This window comes from Gadus macrocephalus, chromosome 12, assembly GCF_031168955.1.
Source record: "Gadus macrocephalus chromosome 12, ASM3116895v1".
In the NCBI taxonomy this organism is placed as follows: Eukaryota; Metazoa; Chordata; class Actinopteri; order Gadiformes; family Gadidae; genus Gadus; species Gadus macrocephalus.
The window spans coordinates 21135698-21158011 of record NC_082393.1 but is presented as its reverse complement, the minus strand read 5'-3'; the positions used below and the strand labels follow the sequence as shown (position 1 = coordinate 21158011).

At 45.1% G+C, this 22314-nt stretch overlaps 2 protein-coding genes across 2 annotated transcripts; one reads left to right on the top strand and one right to left on the bottom strand.

The window, feature by feature from the left end:
* The first annotated feature begins 5144 nt into the window (after window positions 1–5144).
* On the top strand, window positions 5145–14508 carry LOC132468803 (meprin A subunit beta-like). Its single transcript, XM_060066612.1, has 16 exons — window positions 5145–5345; window positions 5727–5958; window positions 6402–6429; window positions 6602–6652; window positions 6759–6796; window positions 7160–7238; window positions 7435–7552; window positions 7946–8124; window positions 8507–8725; window positions 10230–10376; window positions 10991–11206; window positions 11649–11905; window positions 12074–12278; window positions 12795–12968; window positions 13625–13883; window positions 14163–14508. Exons 2-16 carry the CDS (start codon window positions 5911–5913, stop codon window positions 14170–14172), a joined length of 2028 nt encoding a protein of 675 aa, XP_059922595.1. The 5' UTR covers window positions 5145–5345; window positions 5727–5910; the 3' UTR covers window positions 14173–14508.
* A 6-nt stretch (window positions 14509–14514) lies between these two features.
* mcm3l (MCM3 minichromosome maintenance deficient 3 (S. cerevisiae), like) lies at window positions 14515–22157 on the bottom strand. Its single transcript, XM_060066600.1, has 17 exons — window positions 22016–22157; window positions 21793–21905; window positions 21247–21455; window positions 20825–20955; window positions 20460–20698; window positions 19525–19633; window positions 18962–19115; window positions 18739–18870; window positions 18147–18355; window positions 17432–17606; window positions 16829–16952; window positions 16511–16661; window positions 16197–16337; window positions 15925–16067; window positions 15556–15641; window positions 15256–15322; window positions 14515–14824 (listed from the first exon to the last, which is right to left on the bottom strand). The coding sequence occupies exons 1-17, from the start codon at window positions 22091–22093 to the stop codon at window positions 14614–14616; spliced, it is 2472 nt and encodes an 823-aa protein (XP_059922583.1). The 5' UTR covers window positions 22094–22157; the 3' UTR covers window positions 14515–14613.
* Window positions 22158–22314: the final 157 nt, after the last annotated feature.

Below are 22314 nucleotides of genomic sequence, written 5' to 3'. Positions count from 1 at the left end.
GGCCATGGCAGACCAGTTTCGGAACACCTAAGGAATATATATAATTCTCTTGATTCAGGTTGATCTATAGAACTGTCCACTTCTGTCAGTAGACAGCAGCCATGTTGGATCCTCTCGTAGCCTGCTGGTGGTGCTCCGTGAACCCACCATCCTGTGTGCGTCCAGTCCAGACGGGGAGCCATCCCTTCAACTGGGCAATGCTGTTTAACGGAGGCTTCCTGGAGGCCATGAAGGACCTGGCCTGGGACTGCCCGGTGTTCCATGACGTGGACCACATCCCCGAGAACGACCGCAACTAGCCTACTACGACTGCGGGCAGATGCCACGCCACTTTGCCGCCAAGCTCGACAAATACATGTACATGTGAGTCCCCAGCCGGCGAGACATGGAGACACAGCAGGGCAATGTCTTCATTCACATCAGACGCATCGTGTGGAATGTACCTTTCTTGACATTACGATTTGAATGGCAAACAAATTGCTGCAGGTAGACTAAAATTTGCTGCAAAGGCACCAAAGTGATGATGGCAGCGCGCGTCAGTGCAGCAGCTTCTCTAGCTCTCAGTGAAAATCTTAGATATTGTAACGCCAAACTTTTAGCACTTAAGAAGGTAGCAGCTTCACTTTCACTTGCACCAAAACTAAAATCGGAACTTGGGAGACTGCGAATACTAAGGACAACAGCATGGAAATACGGATCGCACGGCTGCGGAGGCAAGAGGAAGTGCCGTGCGAGGAGGCAGAAGCGGGCTGGACTGATAGCCAAGATGAAAGCCGGAGCACACAGACCACCAATTCCTTCCCTCTTTCTGTCAAATGTTCGTGCACTGGAAAATAAGATGGACCTGCGTCTGGGCCAGGAGGAATTGAGGAACTGCTGTGTTATGGTGCTGGTGGAAACGTGGCTAAAGGATAACATGCCGGACTCCGCTTTCCAAATGGATGCGAGGATTTTCTTCCGTTCCGACAGAAACAATCTGTCAGGAAAGACGAGAGGAGGGGGAATTGGCATCTACATAAACTAAGGTTGGTGCACAAACTGTTCAATAGTTAGAAGCCACTGCTCTGAAGCAGTTGAACATTTGGGTATTAAATGCGGCCCACACTACTTGCTTCGCGAATTCACCGCCGTTTTCATAATCGCCGTCTACGTCCCGCCACTCGCAAATGCCAATGCTGCTCTAGGAGAGCTGCACGACACCACTAACACTCTGCAGAGCAAATACCCTGAAGTGTTGTATGTGTTTGCAGGGGATTTCAATCACGTATGTCTGAGTGAAACATTCCCAACGTTACAACAGCATGTCAACATCGCCACCGAGGCAACAATACACTCGACAAAGTGTATACCAACAGACGTGGGACTTACCAGGCTTTTCGCCGCCCCAATCTTGGCTCTTCAGATCACATCTCAATCATGTTGGCCCCTGCATACTACCCTGTGCTGAAGAGCAAGAAAGCCACTGAGAAAGACATCACAGTATGGCCGAGTGGAGCGGTCTCTATGCTCCAGGACTGCTTTGAAAGCACAGACTGGCAGATGTTTAAAGAGGCAGCAACGGTGGATGATGATGTGAACCTGGAAGAATATACAACATCAGTCCTGGCATACATTTATAAGTGTATGGATGATGTCACCTTCAGGAAAACCCTCAGGATTATCCCTAACCAAAAACCCTGGCTGAATGCCGAGGTGCGTTCGCTTCTGAGAGCACGAGACACTGCGTTCAGGTCCGGGGACTCAGACGCACTCAGGGATACACGGCGAAGCCTGACAACCGGCATAAAGACCGCAAAATCTGACTTAGCTTTTAAGATACAAGAGCATTTCATCTCTAATGACCCACGTAGCATGTGGAAGGGCATTAACTGTTACCAATTACAACAAGAAGAATGCACAATGCCCCACCGACCACTCCTTGCCTGATGCTCTGAACCACTTTTCTGCCCGTTTCGAGGCCTCCAATAACTCCCCTACCACCAAGCTTATATCCTCGCCAGGGGACTACACACTGAGTGTATCAGAGAGGGAGGATGCACTCCTGCCACAGAAAATAAATCCACGCAAAGCAGCTGGACCTGACGGTATTCCGGGTCTTTTCCTAAAGGACTGGGCATGCCAACTCTCAGGGGTCATGTGTGACATCTTTAACACCTCCCTGGCACAGGCCACTGTACCAACATGTCTTAAGACATCTACCATCATTCCGGTACCAAAAGTCCAGACGTTCACCTGTCTTAATGACTATAGACCTGTTGCTCTCACCCCAATCATCATGAAAACATTTGAGAGGGTGGTAATGTCACATATCAAGAACACCATCGACATCACATCCGACCACCATCACCAGTACGCTTACAGGCAGAACCTTTCGACTGCTGATGCAGTTTCAGCCGTTATCCACCAAGCCTTCACACATCTGGAGACTAGCAATTCCTATGTGAGACTACTTTTTCTTGATTTTAATTCTGCTTTCTATACAATCATCCCACAGACAATGATCAACAAGCTGTCAGCACTCGGTCTCGCTCCATCACTCTGCAATTGGATAGGCCTACTGGATTTCCTGACCCACAGACCTCAGTCTGTAAGGATAAATAACCTCACATCCTCAACCACCATCCTCAACACTGGCAGTCCCCAGGGCTGTGTGCTCAGCCCTCTTCTGTACACACCGCTTACGCACGACTGCAGAGCACACTACGACAGTAATGTCATAGTTAAGTTTGCAGATGACACAGCCGTGATAGGACTTATCAGCAATGGGGATGAGGTGGCTTACAGGCAGGAAGTGAGGGGACTGGAACTGTGGTGCGGGGAAAACAACCTGATCCTGAACATAAAGAAGACGAAGGAGTTGATTGTGGACTTCCGCAGGAAGGGCCCTATCCCTCCCCTCATCTACATCGACAACGCAGCTGTGGAGAGGGTTCACACATTCAAATACCTTGGCCTGCACCTTACCAACACGCTCACCTGGCGGGAGAACACCGTGCACGCCATCAAGAAGGCCCTTCAACGGCTGTACTTCCTAAGGATGTTGAAGGGGGCAGGCATGTCCACAGCCATACTCGAATCCTTCTATCGGTGCGTGGTGGAGAATATCCTCACTTCCTGTATCACGGTGTGGTATTGCAGCTGCACAGTGGCAGAGAAGCAGGCACTACAGCGGGTGGTCAACTCCGCCCAGCGGAATCATCGGCTGCAGTTTGCCATCCCTGTCAACCATCTACATCACCAGATGCAAGCACAGAGCAGCCTCCATCATGAAGGACTCCACCCGCCCAGCACATGGACTCTTTACCCTCTTTCCCTCAGGCAGGAGGTTGCGTAGCATCTGGGCAAGGACAACTAGGCTGAGGAACACCTTCTACCTGGAGGCACTGATTACTAGGGTTGAGCACCGAAACTCGGTTCCAGTAGGGAACCGGTTCCGACGTAAACGGTTGTAACGAGATCGAATAAGAACGCACATTTCGGTTCCTCATAACGCGCTGTCAACGCGCTGCGGCATCGCTTACTTGATGTTGTTTTGATTGAAGATCGGCAGGTTGTAGTGTGTGTGTGTGTGTGTGTGTGTGTGTGTGTGTGTGTGTGTGTGTGTGTGTGTGTGTGTGTGTGTGTGTGTGTGTGTGTGTGTGGCGAGCGAATGTCATTTTAAAATAAACAAACTCAAAGCCGATTCATGCATCCAAAACGTTCTGTTCAAAACCAAATAAACAAATCAAAAACAGTTGATATTCGCTTCAAATACTTTTTCTTTTCAAAACTTGGGAATTAATACAGCGCCGTACCGAGCGGTTGAAAACAATGTTGGCGTCTCCTGTGGCTGCCATGATGCGTGCCTGCCTGCTTTCAGCGAGTAATTAATATTATTTGTAATTATTTTTTAAAAATATTTATCAGTCACAGCACTCGCAGCAGCCTCTTCGGGTAAGTCGAGTAATTTAATGCCAACCGTAATATTGCGTAGGCAGGGGCGATTCTAGGGAGTGTGGGGGCCCTAGGCAGAGGATTGTTGACGGGGGGGGGGGGGGTATGGAGCGATTTTTTATTTATTCATTTATTTTTGGCTCTAGGGGGCACCCTAGTAGTGGCCCGGGGCCCCAAGCAATTGCCTGGTATGCCTAATGGGATGCAGCGCCTCTAGGCTACCAAACACCGTTGCCATTCAACTCAGTGTCCGCTGACTTTCTGCTTAATGTGAAACTCATAACAAGTCGTGCATGTATGCAAGTGTTCGAGAACCGTTTTAGCACCGGAACCATTTGAAAAGTAGGCACCGGTATCGGATAAAACCCAACTGATTCCCTGCACTTATGCACTTTAATGTCTAGGACCCTGACTGCTGCCCTGATTTGCATTCGCACTTTGACTTTATCAACTTACTTACAACAAGGAACCTACTGCTGCACTTGTACTCATTAATACGCTGACCATCTTTAAATATCTTTTTAATATGTATTTTTAGTATCTTAGTATGTCTTTATTTATATTAATAGTTTATTTTAAGTTAAACAAATTCTAGGTTTTTAGGTAGCACACTGAGACCTGAGTACTATATTTCGTTTTTCATGTAATTGTTAAATGACAATTAAAGCATCCTTGATCCTTGAATTCTCTTGATTCAGGTTGATCAATTGAACTGTCCACTTGTGAGTTGAAAACAACTCCCCTTCTGTCAGTAGACAGCAGCCATGTTGGATCCTCCCGTAGCCTGCTGATCTGCGCTGCGACCAGAAGACAGTCACGTGATGCCGGTGTGATGCCACCGTGCAGAAACTCACTGGATGGGACGTGGACGTTGTTTGTTTTTTAATGCTTGTACACAACATACGTTACAATAAACGTAAAAATAGTACCACTTGGTATATTTACTTCAGTGTCAAACCTGTGTAACTTGTCTTTCTTGATTGGTCCTGTTTTTCTCAATTTAACCTTTCACACTTTGCTCCATATATCATAGGCCTATATATAAGATAGCATAGGTATAACCTACTTTTCTAGTTGATGAAAAATTAAAAAAGAATAAATGAAAGGTACCGCTTTGGTTGATAGTTTGGGTCCTCTGCCACGTGTCCTATCTTTGTATCTGACACTTTGAAATATTGAGACTGCATACACCAAATTGACCAAATGTGTGTGTGTGTGTGTGTGTGTGTGTGTGTGTGTGTGTGTGTGTGGGCCGGTATGTGTCCTGGTACATTCCTATCCATGGGAGCTGTAGAGATGAATGCCAAAGGGGTGATTCTGAAGGCCTTTGAGCAGTACAGACTGAAGACATGCATTGACTTCACACCATGGAGAGGGGAGGAGAACTACATCTCTGTGTTCAAGGGCAGCGGGTGACAACAAATCTGCACATTTTGCACCTCTATCTTGCTCTATACGTTCATATACATGACAGGCTTGAGGCTGGCCTCAAAGTTCAATCCTGAAATGATTCTGATTTCATTGAATATGATATAGCTTGTATTCAAATGCATCACTATATATTTTAATAACATACTAACCCACGACGAAAAAACGTCCAACTTAGTCGCCTTACATTGTGCCTCAGCATCATTTTCGGATAATTATTAGTAATAATTACATCATAATCAATAGCCAAGAACCCAAATGTATGAACAAGTGCAATGACATGATGAAACATAGTTCTGACGAGGACATTGAGGACATTGACCGCTTGAAGAAACGTTTCCTCTCTGTCTGTGGTCTGTGGACAGTTGCTTCTCCTCTGTGGGGAACCGCCGTGAGGGGAAGCAGAGGCTGTCCATCGGCAGTAACTGCGACTTCCTGGGCACCGTGGAGCACGAGGTCCTTCACCTGCTGAGCTTCTGGCACAAGCAGTCGCTCAGAGGATAGAGTGATAGTGTTTGCTCTCTCGCTCTGGCTAGTTTGATCTGAGCCATGGTTTCCAGAATGCTAATCCTGGTGGTTGCACTGACCTGGTACCGAGTGAGTACATGCATTCATTTTTGTGACATGGATTTTCTTAATTAAAAAATATGTTGTTTTAGTTGTTTAGTTGGTACACAAGTAAATTACTGCATTATAATTTTGGGTAGGAAAATGTACACCATGAGAGTGTCATTTAAATTGCACTATTCGTATTATGAAACAATGAACCGACGAATGCCAAAATTATAAGTTATCGTAATTGTGCAGGTAAAGGCATTCTTGCAAACCAAAAATCAAACACACTCTTTTATTTATCAGTCAATGGTACAAGTTCTATATTCTACTCTGCAAAAGTGAGCCAGTGAAAACAACCATATTCCTTATGCATGAATGAAAAGGGAGTCAATAGAATAGCCTGGCAAGCTTGGTCAGCCCAGGTCGTTCAAGGCGTGAGAAGAGTGGTACTGGCATTAATGCATTCTAATAACAATTTTCTACAGACGGTGGCCAAACTATCTGGAGAAACAGGTAAGTGATTCACTGTGCCATTCCTTTCAAGAGTTTCACTGTTTCACTGAAAGATTACTTGAACTCAAGTAATTATTGGTATGAGTGAATACGTGTTTCTAAAAGTCTCTCAAAGTGCTGTGCTATTTCTACTAGTGCATTTTAGTAAACATACATCTATTCTATTCCGTAGAAATTGATGTGGATGAGGGCCAGGACTGGGATATCTTGAATGTCAATAAGGGTTGGTATATTTCTCTTGGTTTCTACGCTCTGACTATATATTTATATCAGTATTCTGAATATACCTCCTCGTGGATGTAAAAAAAACCAACACATTTTATTGGCAGGACTTGACTTGCTGGAGGGTGATATTGAAAGTGTCGAGGTGAGTTAGTGTTTCCTGAGATACCTTTACCTGATCAAGTGGAATTTTCATCCTCCAAGCTGCCATCACTGCTTCACTAGAGTCCTAATATGAAGAGCCTTCTTGATTGTGATTATACTTAATCTGTGATTCAGATGATTTTAAATTTGTGATAATGAGACCTCATATCAAAATCAAAAGGCTAACATCTAACGCAGTAATCTTTTCATTGTAAATCAGAAACAACCTGTGCCAGATTTTTGGAAAATGTTGCTGAGTTGTAAAGCCAGTTGGGAACTAGCAGCAAACCAACATTAAATATAGGTTCTCAAAGGTGTCATGGCTTTCTAAATGTTAACCCGTCCCATTCTTCATTCCAATAAGTTTGACGAGAGAAACTCCATCATCGGAGATCAGTACCGTTGGCCGAAAACGATTCCTTACTATATAGAAGAAAGCGTTGGTGAGTTGATGCTCTCATATGGAACCTCAAAAGCATAGAATATTGAAATATAGAAAGTGCATAAACTAAACCAAATGTGTGTGCCTGCGTGCGTGTGTGTGCGCGCGTGTGTGTTTGTGTGTGTGTGTGTGCTTGTGTGTTTGTTGTATGTGGGCCTGTACGTGCCCTGGTACATTCCTATCCATGGGAGCTGTAGAGATGAATGCCAAAGGGGTGATTCTGAAGGCCTTTGAGCAGTACAGACTGAAGACATGCATTGACTTCACACCATGGAAAGGGGAGGAGAACTACATCTCTGTGTTCAAGGGCAGCGGGTGACAACAAATCTGCAGATTATGCACCTCTATCTTGCTTCATACGTTCATATACATGACATGCTTGATGCTGGCCTCAAAGTTCAAAACTGGAATGATTATGATTTCATTGAATATTCTATAGCCTGTTTTCAAATACATCACTATATCTTTTAATAACTTAATAATCCACGACGAAAAAAATCCAACTGAGGTGCATACAATTATGCTTCAGCATCATTTTCGGTTAATTATTAGTAATAATTGCATCATAGCTTTTCAACATAATCAATAGCCAAGATCACAAATGAATGATGAACAGGTGCAATGACATGAAATGTAGTTCTGACGAGGACATTGAGGACCTAGCCAGCGTGAAGAAACTTTTCCTCTCTGTCTTTTGTGTGTGGACAGTTGCTCCTCCTTCGTTGGGAACTGCCGCATGGGGAAGCAGAAGCTGTCCATCGGCAGTAACTGCGACGACCTGGCCACCGTGGAGCACGAGTTCCTGCACGCGCTGGGCTTCTGGCACGAGCAGTCCCGGGCGGACCGCGACGACTACGTCAACATCATGCTGGATCAGATTAAGCCGGGTATGGTGTCAGTGTCAGTGGTGAAGAGCGCCAATGTCTCTCTCTTGCAAACTAATTCTCTAACAACCTGACCCATACATTATATAGTCAGTATTTTACACACAGTATTTAGATATTTAATATATTTTTGCATTACAATGCATAAATGGTGTATTCGTTGTAGTACCTGGTGGTGATAGTTATACTGTGTGTATTCAGGTATTATGTATGATGGGTGTATGAGGTTTGAGTTGTTCAGGAAATAGTTTTTGTTTTGCCGCCCCTCTGCATGTGAAGGGCAAATCCCCCCTTAGTGCAAATAAAGATTTGTTCTGTTGTATTCTATTGTATTGTATTCTAACTTCTTTCATTTCCAACATGCAAACTATGTGTTGGAACACAGGCAAGGCTCACAACTTCAACAAGTACAACGACAAGGTGTCCAGCTCCCTAGGCGTGCCCTATGACTACGGTTCGGTGATGCACTACAGCAAGAGAGCGTTCAGCATCGCCTCGGAGCCGACCATCGTCACCAAGATCCCAGAGTTCATGGACGTGATCGGCCAACGGATAGAGATCAGCGACAGCGACCTCCTCAAGCTGAACCGCCTCTACAACTGCAGTGGGTTGAGTTATACCACATGACCCCTATGTACAGAGGCGTCATCAGAACGCAAACACAGGTGTCGCTCATCTTGAAGCTAATTATGGGTCTGCTGGTTTTATACCAGGGCAAGGGTGGTAGACTGGGCTAATGGAGATAACACATTGCTGACCACTGCTGGTGCTTAGACACACACACTGTAAATGAAACAACTGGAAACCATTAAACAGTGGTGATTGCATCCTGCATTATGCATGATGGGCTCAAATGAGTGTAAGACTTGAACAGGCCCAATCCCGAGGTCCGGACTCACAGACTCACAGACTTTGCTGCGCGTTCTCATGAAATTATTAAGACTTTAGGGCTGTCCCAATGTCGAATTCCAAAGGGCGTGAGGGTTGGAGTCCACACTTACCGAGCACTTTCCGTGAGTCTGCATCAGTGCAGACTTCACCTAAGGGAATTACCCACAGTTCAAAGCGTTGTGACGTTTACCACGGAGACCATAGGGAAATCCGGAAATTAGGAAGGTAAACAACAAGACGGCGCTACTGTCAATGCGCGACCAGATGGGAATTTTTTGTGAGCCGGATCATTTGGATCAGCTCACCAACAGGAGCCGGCTCTTTTGGCTCCCAAACGGCTCTTCATATTACTAATTCTACCTTTTATATTTCAGCCAAATGTAGCCTGATCTGACTTATGATTAGTATGTGTAGGCCAATAATCACCTAATTCAATACAACCTTTATACTGAAGCATTCCAAAGTATAAATTATATTTTCTAATATCAATAAATTGCTGCAGCCAATTGTTTTCATTGCATTTACAAAAAAACAAAAAAAAGGAGAATTCCCAAACCGGCAATTGTCAGCAGCATCTTTGTCATTAAACGTTGCCAAGGTAACATGTGCTCTCGTGAAGTGCTATCCCAATCCCATATATACCTTTCTGAGCCCATGTGGCCTCACACACTCGCTCACTTAGCACCTGAGATCAATTAAGTCCATGAGTCCTTAGTCCTCAGTCCTCAGGGCTCACTTTGGGATTGGGCCACTGAGTACCGATTTATTCAAATATTTCAATGATATGATGTATCACGTATTTGTGGTTCTAAAAGCCGAATACAGTAGAATACCAAATTATACTTATCTTCACGTAATGTGTAATCCATTCCAACAAATTAATTCCCCTGTGTGATGTTTTGCATGATAAAGGCAGATCATGCAGAGCAGATCCAGATATTAAAATTGTCAAAGTCCAAACAGCATTTGCAGCTGTTCGCTCTCAATTGTTATCAATTGAGTTATCGATTGTTGTTCTAGTTTTTTTTATTTTTTTATTTTTTTATTTTTTTTTATTTTAATGTTTAATAGTTGTGTACCTCACTGATAAATACACCTTCCTAGGCAATAAGGCAAAGGTAAGTTCATAACAAATGTGTTTTGGGGACAGTCTTGGGGACTTTAGAGACAGACTCTGTTCTTGCATTACTAACCCATCACATGAATCCCTTCCACAGCCACCTCTTCCACCTTTGTGGAGAGCTGCGACTTTGAGGAGCTGAACATCTGTGGGATGATCCAGGGTCCGAACAACAAGTGGGAACAGCGTATGGCTGTGAGTGCAGGACCTCAAACAGACTTCACCTCAATGGGACAATGCAAAGGTAGCGATAACTTGTATACCTATACTTGTTATTCACAACTATGTCATTCTAGTCATTTTATTATTTTGGTTTTACTTTCAGATATACACTGCATTCAATATAGGAATACATTTTTTTTTTTTTTATTATTTCGATATAGTTTGGCTTTTAACAATTCTGGAATGGACAATATATTTTGTTTTGCATTTGTTAGTTATACAACCAACTAGTTCTATAAAATACAGTAGATCCCGATCACAGCTCATCACCTTATCTGGCCATAAAGGTATTGGGTCATAGGCCTCAGTGTTTTTGTTTTGATAGTTGATAAAAACCAACCCAAAGGCAGAACAAAGTACAGGATAATCCCTTATAACCCACAGCTAAAAGTTTGCAGTTGAAAATACTTCCTCTGAAGTAGGACAGGTCAATACTGTGTACAATAATGTCAGGCCTGTACAACAAGTCAAAACACTACTATTGAATTTAACTTTATCGCGATTTTTTTTAAAACACACGTTTTGCATATTGCAACTGAATGTATTGAACATTTGAATGGAAATAGAAACGTAAACTACATAATGTATTGTGGTTCAATACACTTAATGTGCAGTAATGGACACTGTTGCCAACAGGAAAGGGCTACTTCATGCATTTCAGCACTGCACGTGGGTGCGCTGGGGACAGTGGGTTTCTTGAGAGCCGGTTCTTGTATCCTAAACCTGGGGTCCAGTGCCTGCAGTTCTTCCTCTACAGCAGCGGGGGCGCTAGCGATTCCCTCAAGATGTGGGTGCGGGAGTATGACGAACTCAACCCTCAAGGGCGAATGACGCTTTTTGAGACCATAACAGGTGTGTTCAAATCCACACTAAGCTCACTGTTAAAATCAACACTAAGATGAGTGTCTTTCGGACCCGGTTCCCAGTGCCTCCCGCTGTCCTTGCCCAATTCCTAATCTGGGTTCTTGTAACATTATGGCCACAAAGTCATCTCCCAGTCTCTGATTGGATCGTTTCCTCATTCCACACCTGTCCACAGTGAATTCCCCAAGTTGGTGCTACACACTGGTAGTGGATAAGGTGTACCTTATACCCCCTCCACACACACACACACACACACACACACACACACACACACACACACACACACACACACACACACACACTATGTCAAGCACTTTCGGTAAAAGCACTTGACAAATGCAATGAATTAATTAATAATGAATGTGTCTCACTACCATCTGTGTGTTATTTGTGAATAGAACAAAGAAATCACTTTGATTATTGTTCAAAGGTTCAAGAAGATCATGGGAGCTGCGTCACGTGACTCTCAACATAACCAAAAAGTCCAGAGTGGTGTTCGAGGGGGTGAAGGGAGACGCGTCTGCCAGGTTGGGGGGTCTCTCGCTCGATGACGTCAACATCTGGTCCGGCCAATGCCCCCAGCATGTGTGGAAAATACGCAACATCACCAGTCTCCTGGCAACCACGCCAGTAGGCACCAAGGTGTACAGTCCCTCTTTCCTGTCACCGACTGGCTATTCTTTCCAGGTGAGTCCTAACCAACACCTTGCTCTTGATTTCCACTCCCCAGTGAATAAACCGCACACTGATATTCATGTTCAGGCTTTGAATGCCTCTATTCATAGACCATGGATAGAAAGAAGTATGCCTCAACTGCTTTCTTGTTAAAATCCTGCGTGTTGCCCTGCTGTGCAGGTAGGTTCGTACCTCAATGGACTCAGCACCCGTCCTGACACCATGGCGCTCTTCCTGTACCTGACCTCCGGCCCCAACGACGACAGCCTGAAGTGGCCTTGTCCCTGGCACCAGGCCACCATGTCTCTGATGGACCAGCAGTCGGACGTCAGGACCCGGATGAACATGCAGCGCATGATCACCACTGATCCAAACAAGACGGACGGTAAGCCCGCCGGCCACGCCCAGGGAGGCCGCTGTTGGAACAAGTCAACACTGTTTGCAGTGCTTTGTGGAAAACGTTCGTGACACAGATCCTAACCTGATGCATCAAAGTTCCATAAAGATCCATATAAATTTCTATTGCTATCAGGTTATGTCAAATGACAGACTGTTGTCCCATTCCAGCAATTAAGTTCCGCGTGTGTATCTATGCCTTTCATCCCATTGCGGTTGTTCAGTTTCCCTTAGGTTCAATCATTTAGGAGACTCTAAACAATCAAAGCAAATATTTAAATTTGAGCACAAAATCAAGTGTCTGCACATGCAAGCATATGCATGCAACAACTGGAGAGAGTAGTGTGCAGAGTAGATAACGGTATCTACATTGACCAAGAAGCAATAAACAATGTCCTAAAAACAACCAATCACTAGGGCTCTGGGAAGGCAGCAGTCCTGTAGTGAGCAGAAGAGAATAAAGGAGAGTGAAAGGAAGTAAGGTCTCCTTTCCTTCCTCTGACAGGTCTCGAGTTCTTCTGGGACCGGCCCAGTAAGGTGGGGTCCCTGGTGAGCGGCCCTGATGGGAGCTACTACCGCGGCCCTGGCTTTGGGATGACCAGCTTCTTCACCCACAGCCGACTGCACAGCAGGAAGTACATTAAAGGAGACGACGCCTACTTCCTCCTGAGTCTGCAAGGTGGGGGACATTACTGTGGAGTGTGATAGTGACAGAGTTATTAGGACATTGGGTTATTTCTTAATTCAGTGTATGCTGTTCATGCTGCAGGTAAGTTTTAAGAGCTAGAATTTGATTGTAATTTGTTAAAGGGCCAAGCCATTGGGAGTGAAATGCTCTGAAAATATTTTTCTGATTGGTTGACTATACCTGCCTCTGGAGGACAATTTCCCCTTTATATTGTCCATCCACTCATTTGCATGAGTGGATGAAGTTTTCAAGTTTACTCTTTTACATGTATTTCTAAAGTGGCCTATATTAACAATGTTAATTTGATATCTTAAGACCCTTTTTCTTATGTTAATGTTAGTGGATGTTAGTGCCGGACAGCATGTTGAAGCTTGTCTTCCCACCAAGAATAATGTATCGGTTTTGGCATAGTTCGTGTTTGCCGTTAGCCAAAACATAGCCAGCAACTTGATATAATAATAATAATAATACATTTCATTTAGAGGCGCCTTTCAAGACACCCAAGGTCACCTATATATAGATATAAAAAATATAAAGCAAAACGGCGCGTTAAACCCAGATGTCAGCTTGCCTATCAGACTTTTAATGCATTATCCAAGCCTGATTTTTGAGACTAACATATCAGCACCCATAAACCGTTCTTTCAGATATTTCTCAGTTGCTGCTCCCTCAGTCCCTGCCCCCCTCTGCACCCCACCCCAAGGAGAGGGCCCTGGCCCCAGACGTACCCCTGGGGGGCAACAAAGGCCAAAATACCCTAGTGATGGCGCTCACGCTGACGGTGTCAGCATCGCTGCTGTTGGTTGCCTTGGTTACCAGCATGTACGTGCGGAGGAGACTGAGGACACAGTGGCAGCAGATTGACAAAGCGGTCCTCTTAGAGGCTATGCCTGGATTACTGGAACAGTGAGTTTAACCGAGACGTTTCAGTTTTGTGAAACTACCACTAGGGAGCACTGCAAGAACACTATTTCACTTCCTTAATGCCTTGTAATTATATGACGCTTTTGAATTACTAATGCAACACAAGACAGTAAAAAAATACATATTGACTTGTTTGCCAGAAGTACATTAGTGGTTAAACCACAAGTATAATCCAAATATGCCATATTTAATGATTTGACCCCTCTCCCTTGGCTCTTTAATGTTGGAAGGATTAACAATGCTTTGCATCCGTCATAACAGGAAGGCCTGAAGGATTCACCTCCCGTCTCTTTGATCAACCAGCCGTGGGACACCCACAAGACTGCCCACTGAATTACAATGCATAAAAGCTTAAATGTCTGCTAATCACAATTAAAGCAGAGTGAATAAGTCCATTGAAGCTGTGGGTTAATAATTTCACCCGATACATCAACCACAACACGATTTTGTTCAAGCAAGACCTGAAAGTATAACATAACTCGTGTTGCCTTCATTCCACTAGTCGCCACGTCAAAATACAAGGGAGGATAATGTATGTGCCACGCTATTGCAATGCTTAAATCGCTCAATTAAAATGCATAAATAAAAATGTTTTAATAAAAACCCACCAGTCTCCCTGCTCAAACTATTTATTTTTGTTTAATCAAAAAAATCAAGCAATTATAAAATGATTTTTTTGGCGTTGTGAGGCAGGAGGAGGAGGAGTCTGCCATCAGATGAGGAAGACCACGCCCTCAGACACCATGACCTGGTTGTCGTCCTGCATGCGGCCCAGCAGCTGCTCTACCTCCCCCTCCTGGAAGCCTTCGCCCTGGGCCGGAGTGGGGTCCTTGTTGACCAGGCCCAGCAGCTCGGCCACCGCCACCGACTGGGAGCGCTTGGTCTTGAAGGCCTGCAGCAGAGCCCCCTTGAACGCCTTGAGTCTGGAGGACACGATGGTACAATAAAAAAACATTTAATTATACAGCCCTCTTCAAAGCACTGAAAGCGCTTCACATGGGGAGGAATAGTCCCACCTCATCCACTACCAATGCCCCCGTTCCATTTTTGTATGCTTCATTTATATAAACAGTTGCGTTACGTTTTTGTGCACTCATAATGGGGCACACTGGGTTATTTGTTGCAACCTACTACTGCAATGACCATTTGGTAAAACATTCATTAGCAAATGTTCTATGTGGGTACATGAATGCGCCATTAAATCAAGACCATGGATACATATGCTAGTGAAGCATAGAGAACACTCATGTGCCCTGTGCCTTGGAGAGAAATGGGCCATCATCTTGCATAGATCTCAAGTGTTGATGGTGACATAGGACAGTGTTTGACACTTATTTAGGGAGGTGCTCCATACCTGTCCTGACTTATCTCCTTCTTCCGTAGAGTCTGCGATAAAGGCTTGGGTCTTAGATTGGGTTGGGCTGAAGTAAAATAAAATCATAACATCAATTATTTACATTTAAACTTAAATGTTGGGCCACTTTTAAGTGTATGGACATTTAACGCAGCTTTCACTTTACTTTTTTTGACACTAACATTGAAGTAAAAGTTAACAATATTAATTGGGAGCATCGATAAAATGTAAAGCAAGAGTAAAAGTTAAATTCTGCTTTCTGGGCCAAACTATAAACGAGCCAAGTGTTGGGCATCATACCATTCTCCTCCCCAGCAAAGTCATAAGGATCAGCCTCGGAGCCTGCCATCTTGTTCAGGTCATCTTTTGTAGCCAGGGCGCGTTTCCTAGTTCCAGAAATAAGAATGCAAATCGTTTCTAGGCTTCAGTTATGCGCTATCGATTCGCATAGCAGGTTAGTTCAAGTTGGTGATCAAACAAAAAAAGCTGCGATACAGATCTAGTGACCTTTAGATTACCATTGAAGTTTGGAGGACGTTTGCTCCAGATATGCTGATAAATATAGTAAGTTTCGTTAGTGGCATCTATTGGAGGAAACCTTGACCCAGTAATGGTGTGTTCACCAACAACAACAACAACAAAAAGGGGATGAGTTGAAAAGAAGAAGACCTGGTGCTTCTCTTGGGATCCTGGCTATGACTTTCGGACTGGGATTGCGTCTGGGATTGGGACTGGGACTGCGACTGGGACTGGGACTGGCTCAGGTCCATGTCTTCATCTGGAGCTTTACGCTTCTTTTCCTTCTCCAGTATCTAGTATACAAAATTCTGAGCTGAGTTCATTTGTCAACTCAGTTAAATGAAATCCAAAATACAACTTGTGCATCAAAAATGCTTGAAATACTTCTATGTATCCTTTTATCTTATGGCTTTGGCAATGACCTTTTTGAAGTAGGCAAACTGCATCAGTTCAAGGGCAGCCTCCGCGTCTTCCATGTCAATGGTTTTACTCATTCGGGCTTTGGCGTGCGCTGTGCCCAATCGAATCATGGTCTCCAGGGCACGGGCAGTTACTGGGATAGTCTGAGGCAAAAGAGCAACAATCTTTTTTGGTTGCAAATTACTTTACATTTTGTGCGCGAAATCCATATTCATTCATCAATATTATAATGAACTAGCAATGCAAAATCTATCTAGTCAGGCAGGAGCTTCTGCAAGCAGCAGAGTCTGAAGGGGGTAAATGGGGCAATACAGACCCTGGCGGTATCTGAGTTGAACTGGTCATGGCTGCGGAGCTTGGAGTACTCTTCTGAGATGTAGTCCGATGCCTCCTGGGTGAGCACAGGCTTCACTAGCTTGGCCACATGGATGTACTTTCTGATGAACTCCATCGTAACCACCTTCTCCCTAGAGAAAGGAGCAGACGACATTATGCTGGCCGGTATTTTGAGCCGTCCATCCATCTTTTACAGATCGTAGAGTCAAGCACAGGAATGCATACATTTTGTATTGTACTGGTTTCAAAAAATGTACGCAAAGACTTTGAGACCTCCGTTCCGGAGATGAAAGCTTACTTCTTGCTACGGTGGCTGTGTAGGATGCTGTCCTTTTCATATATTTGGAGCTCCTGCTTTGCGGTGTCTGTGATGTTAGGGTCCTCGGTGGCAAAGATGTCCACATTGCTTCCGAGAGGCATCGCTTTATAAACACAAAATCACCATGATTTACTGCACACTCAGCGAGTAATCCATTTTAGCAGTCATTTTGGAGAACTCGTCATTTCAAGTGTTCTCCTGCCAATACCACCATTCCCCTTGCATTTGAGGTTTTGTGACTAAAAAGGCATTAACTACAACCATCACAGTTTTATTGAGCCATTTCACACCTCTTCCCATCTCTACCCAAGGGGCTAAAAATGTGGCTCAGCTCTTATTTGAAAATTGGGAGAACACCTCCAATGCTAAATCCTTTCCACAATCTGGTTCGGGCCAAATCACCTTCTGGGGGAGTAGAGCAAGATATTTTATGGGACACATCAGTGTGTCTATTAAACCATGGGTCGGGTACCCAGAATGGGTTCGACCCACTTCAAAATGGGTTTGAGGTGGATCGTGGTCCGACCACCCACCCACATGGTGTGGCAAGACCCCCGCGAGCCCCAGGTCCCCCCTCCTCACCCGTCCCCTCCTGCTCCCCGGGGGTCCGGTAGCGGTGCATGCGCAGCACGTGCTCAGAGATCTGCAGGTCGCTCTCCGGGTCCATGTTGTCCAGCACGATGAAGAGGAGGTCGAAGCGAGACAGCAGGGAGTCCTGCAGGCCGATGTTCTCCATGGGGGTCTTGTACTGGTCATACTGGGGGAAGAGAAATAAGATGACGGGGGTCTTGTACCGGCCGTACCGGGGGGAGAGAAACGGTCAACCTCCTATATCTCCTGAGGTGCAGGCTCAACATGCATTCACCAACACAAGTTTGGGAAATCCTTGAAGTCCGTCTAGCACAGACGGATAGTAGCCCAAGACAGACGGGTCTGGCAGTTGCCACCCAAGTCTGTAGTTGCCACCTTTTGAGCAACGTTATTTCCACCAACCATGAAAACATAACCAAGCAGAAACATACAAGGAGGCGATTGGAACACATTGCTAAAAGGTGACATATTATACCACCAGGTGCGAGTGTGATTAGCCGTTAAAAGCCGTGGAAATCGGTAGACGGCTCTATCCAGCACATATCTAGGTGAACACGCCCACTTGTGATGTCAGAAGAGGCAGATTTAGAAAAAAACGGATTGTAACGGCTAATCCGCTCACACCTGGTGGGATAATATGTCGCCTTTAACGCCGTCGCAATTGGTCGGAAACTGAATGCGTGACGTATCAAAAAGCTTCCCTCACCCTGCCGTACACGGGGTTGGCGGCAGCCAGGACGCTGCAGCGAGCGTTGAGCCGGGCCTGGATGCCGGCCTTGGCGATGGTGACCCGGCCCTGCTCCATCACCTCGTGGATGGCCGTTCGGTCCATGTCGGACATCTTGTCAAACTCGTCGATGCACACCACCCCCCTGTCGGCCAACACCATGGCTCCGGCCTCCAGGATCCTCTCGCCTGATCACCAGACAAACATCAGTGAATAGACAGGGAGAGACAGCCCTTAACCATGTCACCCAACATCTACAATATACTGTAATACGATGCATATCAGCATCCCAGAGAAAACTAAAAACTGTTAATTTGTGAGAAAACAGTGCATGTCCTAGTTATATAGAGACTCAAGTCAGGCAGTGTCGATATTCAACTTGAGAATCATACATAATTCTTTTTGAAATATAATTAAAAGTTCTGCACACATTAAATGCAAGGTGAAAACATAATTCAGGGATCAAATCAAACATCCGATTTGTTAGACATCAGCACTTCATTTGCCGTCGTATACAGACAACGGAGATGTTGACCCGATAAAATCGACGTGGGGAAGAAGGTGACCGTACCAGTCTCCGTATCCGTGGTAACGGCCGCCGTCAGACCCACGCCGGTAGAGCCCCTCCCTGTGGTGGGTATGGCCCGGGGAGCCGTGTAGAGCACGTAGCGCAGCAGCTGGGACTTGGCCACCGAGGGGTCACCTGCACGGCAACAAGGACCAGACCGATCATGCTCTGCGTCATTACCCCCGGTTTGAGGCGGACCCATTTACACCGCTTCAAAGCAACCGACCTATCAGCAGTATGTTGATATCCCCACGGATGCGGGAGCCATTCTCCAGGATGGTCTCGTTCCCTCCCAGCAACAGGCAAAGGATGGCCTTCTTTATGTAGCAGTGGCCGTGGATACTGGGGGCGAGCGAGCGGCCCAGGTGTTCAAACACATCCTACATTGGCAAGCAATGGCACGTTTCAAAAAAATGGGCCATTTTCGCCAACACTTATTATTCTGCTTCCAACGTTTTTATTCCTAATATTCTGTCCTCTCGATGCTTCGTACATCACGTCTTATTTGCGTCTTGTCATACATTATGTCCATTATTGTTTGGATACTTACTGTACATATATTATCTAATGTTTTGACCCCAGAAGGCTAGCCGGTCATGAAGGCGTCTGTTAATCGAGATCCTTCAAATAAAAAGAAGCTCTTGAATTCATTTTAGTGTCCCTTATAATATTGTCTTCAAGTAACTTCCCTCCAAATTCGAGTAATACAGTAGTCAACGGCTAAAATGTTTGTGGGTTTGCCAAGAAAATAACCACCCAAAGAAATGCAATGGCATCAAACAAGCATACTTTTGGGTGGGCTTTGCAGAACTTCTTGATCTTGTGCACATCATCAGCAGAGAAGGTCGGTACAATTTCCTTGCTCATGAGTTTGACATTATTGACCAGAAGCGTTGTCCTGCAGAGATAAAATTAAATACATAAATAGACTGGCTTCATCAGAAAGACAACACAAGCAATGTCTCAACTGCCCCGGATCACCCTTCAGTGGAACCCTATACACTCACAATCCATCATACTGCTCCCACGTTGGCCCTTGCAGGCCTGAACGCCTTATGATCTTCTTAATACGTCTTCATTACCAATGTCCTTTGTATCAATTGCAAACTACCCTGCCATCTCTACGCCATGATTAAATAGCTATCTTTAGATGTCCACCTGGCTCACATTTAACTAAATAGCCTCACCCGACAAAAGCCCTCTTTGCCCATTCAATCTGTTAAAGGCTGCCACATAAACTACACATTGCACAAGGTCATTCTTTGCAGCCACCTGAAACTGAAATAGGCAAATCCAACATGCAGCTGCCTCCGGCTGGCACACATGCCAGGAAACAAATTATATTTCCTCTTTGATCATATTCCCTTTCGTACATAGAGATGCTGTATGCAAAATCTAAGAGCCATAATTTGAATACTCTATTATAAATGCCATCCCTCAGACATTTCCCCTCAAATAGATTTAGACCACTCCCCACTCATTTCTGAAAAACAGGGAATCTCTTTCCAATCGGGATGAGAATCCATCTTGCCCGCAGTCGATCATACGTGAAGCTAGTAGCACCACCAGAGGTGCACAAAGGGTTTGGTCCCTGTCTTTGCATTCAAGCCTCCGGCAGCTTTAATGTACCCTAAAAAAAAGGACCACATCTCTCTGGGTGATCAATTCATCTCAGTTCACTGAAACATCCCTTACCAATACACGACTCCCCCCCCCCCACTGACCTGAAGGTGCCTGAGGTGAAGCCCCCCTGTTTAGCAGGCAGGCAGCGGTACACGCCCACCAACTGCACGCGGTCTCCGGGTTTGGCCTGGTCCACCAGGTCAGCGTCCGTGATGACGTCCACCGACCGGGGCAGCTGGCCGGCGGGGGCCTTCTCGGGCATCTCCTGGATGGTCAGGGTCTGGTGGTCCTGGTAGGCGCACAGCCCGTACTCTGTCTCCAAAGGGTTGTTCTCCTCATCCTGGAACAACACACACACACACACACACACACACACACACACACACACACACACACACACACACACACAGGAGACAGTTGCTGCATGAACAACCAATGATCAACCACAATGCACAGCTGTACCAACCTTGGTAGGGTATACAGCGCTGGAGGGGAAGGCGTCCAGAGAGGTGAGGTCTGTGTACTTCCGCTCCAGGGTCTTCTTGGTAGCAGGGCAGTAGTGTACACTCCGCATGATCTTTGGCCTCACAAGAGAACCTTAGAGGTCAAATGAATAAAAAGGCTGGGACAACCTCAATGCTTTGCATCACAGCGACAAACTCACAAAAACACATTAACACTTTCCCCAGGTCCGTAAATGTTAGATCGAAGATTTTACAGAGTTAATTAAATCCGTTTTTTATATACTTTTTTTTTTTTTTTCAGTAAAAAGGTCTCAACTTATGTGCAGGCAATACATTTTTAGATCACAAGCATCAAGTGACTATTTCATCAAACATCACATTATGTGACAAAATGGTGTGGTTTTTGAAGAGGCCGTCAACCTACACTTGGTAACAATGCCTTCCACACAGACCAGGCTTCCAAGGTGGCGGGCAGTGAGGGTCCTGGGGCTGACGTGGTTGGTCCCGAAGCTGCCCTCGAAACCAACGTGGAAGTCCTCAAACTGTTTGGCAAAGGTGGCGTCAATGGAGGCCACCAGATCTTTCAGGGCCTTCTGGAACGCAATCAATTCACCGAACGAATCCTTCAGCATACTGCAAAAGGAGAATATAAACAAGAGATCCAGAAACACATCTCTGCAATAATCATAAGTAATTATTTTATATTAACATACAATTCCTGAATACTCGTTATGTTATGTTGTGTACAAACTGCTGGTGCTAAATAAAATTCAGAATACAAAATAATAGGCCCTGTTGAAAAACAAAGACTTGACTATTTCCAATTTACAGTTCGTCGTGGTCTGTAGGGTTTTTTATACCTCTATTTACTTATCTAAGGCTACAGATCTTAAAAGCCATCATTAGGGAAAGGTCATTGATCTTAGCAGACACCTGATACAAATCACCAAATGTTAGCAACGCAACTCACGCCTTCGCCCTCTTTTCGTTCCTCCTTCGCAAATCATTGATGTTCACGATGAGCCGACAAGCGTTATCAGACACCATATTCCTGACCTTCTCATGATAGACACCTTGGTCTTGCTTAAATGAAAATGAGAAAAACACAAAATCGATTAAAATATTGACTTCAATTAAATAGTCTATTCGAATTGATATGAAAATATGCAATGCACAACTTTAAATTAGCCCACGTCATCATCTAGGAAGTCCAGATACTCCCTCTGCGCCTCTCTGAGCTCGAGGTCCTCGAGTCCTCCACTCCCGTCCATCGCTCCTCTCCGAGGACCGAGCAGGTGCGACGTCTTATCAGCTTACAGCTGCGCCAATCAGCTTACCACGTGCACACAGGTGAAACGGAGGCAATAATAGCCTGTTGTTGGGCTTTGTTCATTGGACATTTCCGCTAGTGATTGATACATAAATGAAGACAATACGGGCCGACTAGAGAGACGTAGGCTACGTTAGTCAATGTGTATTTGTCAACCTTACT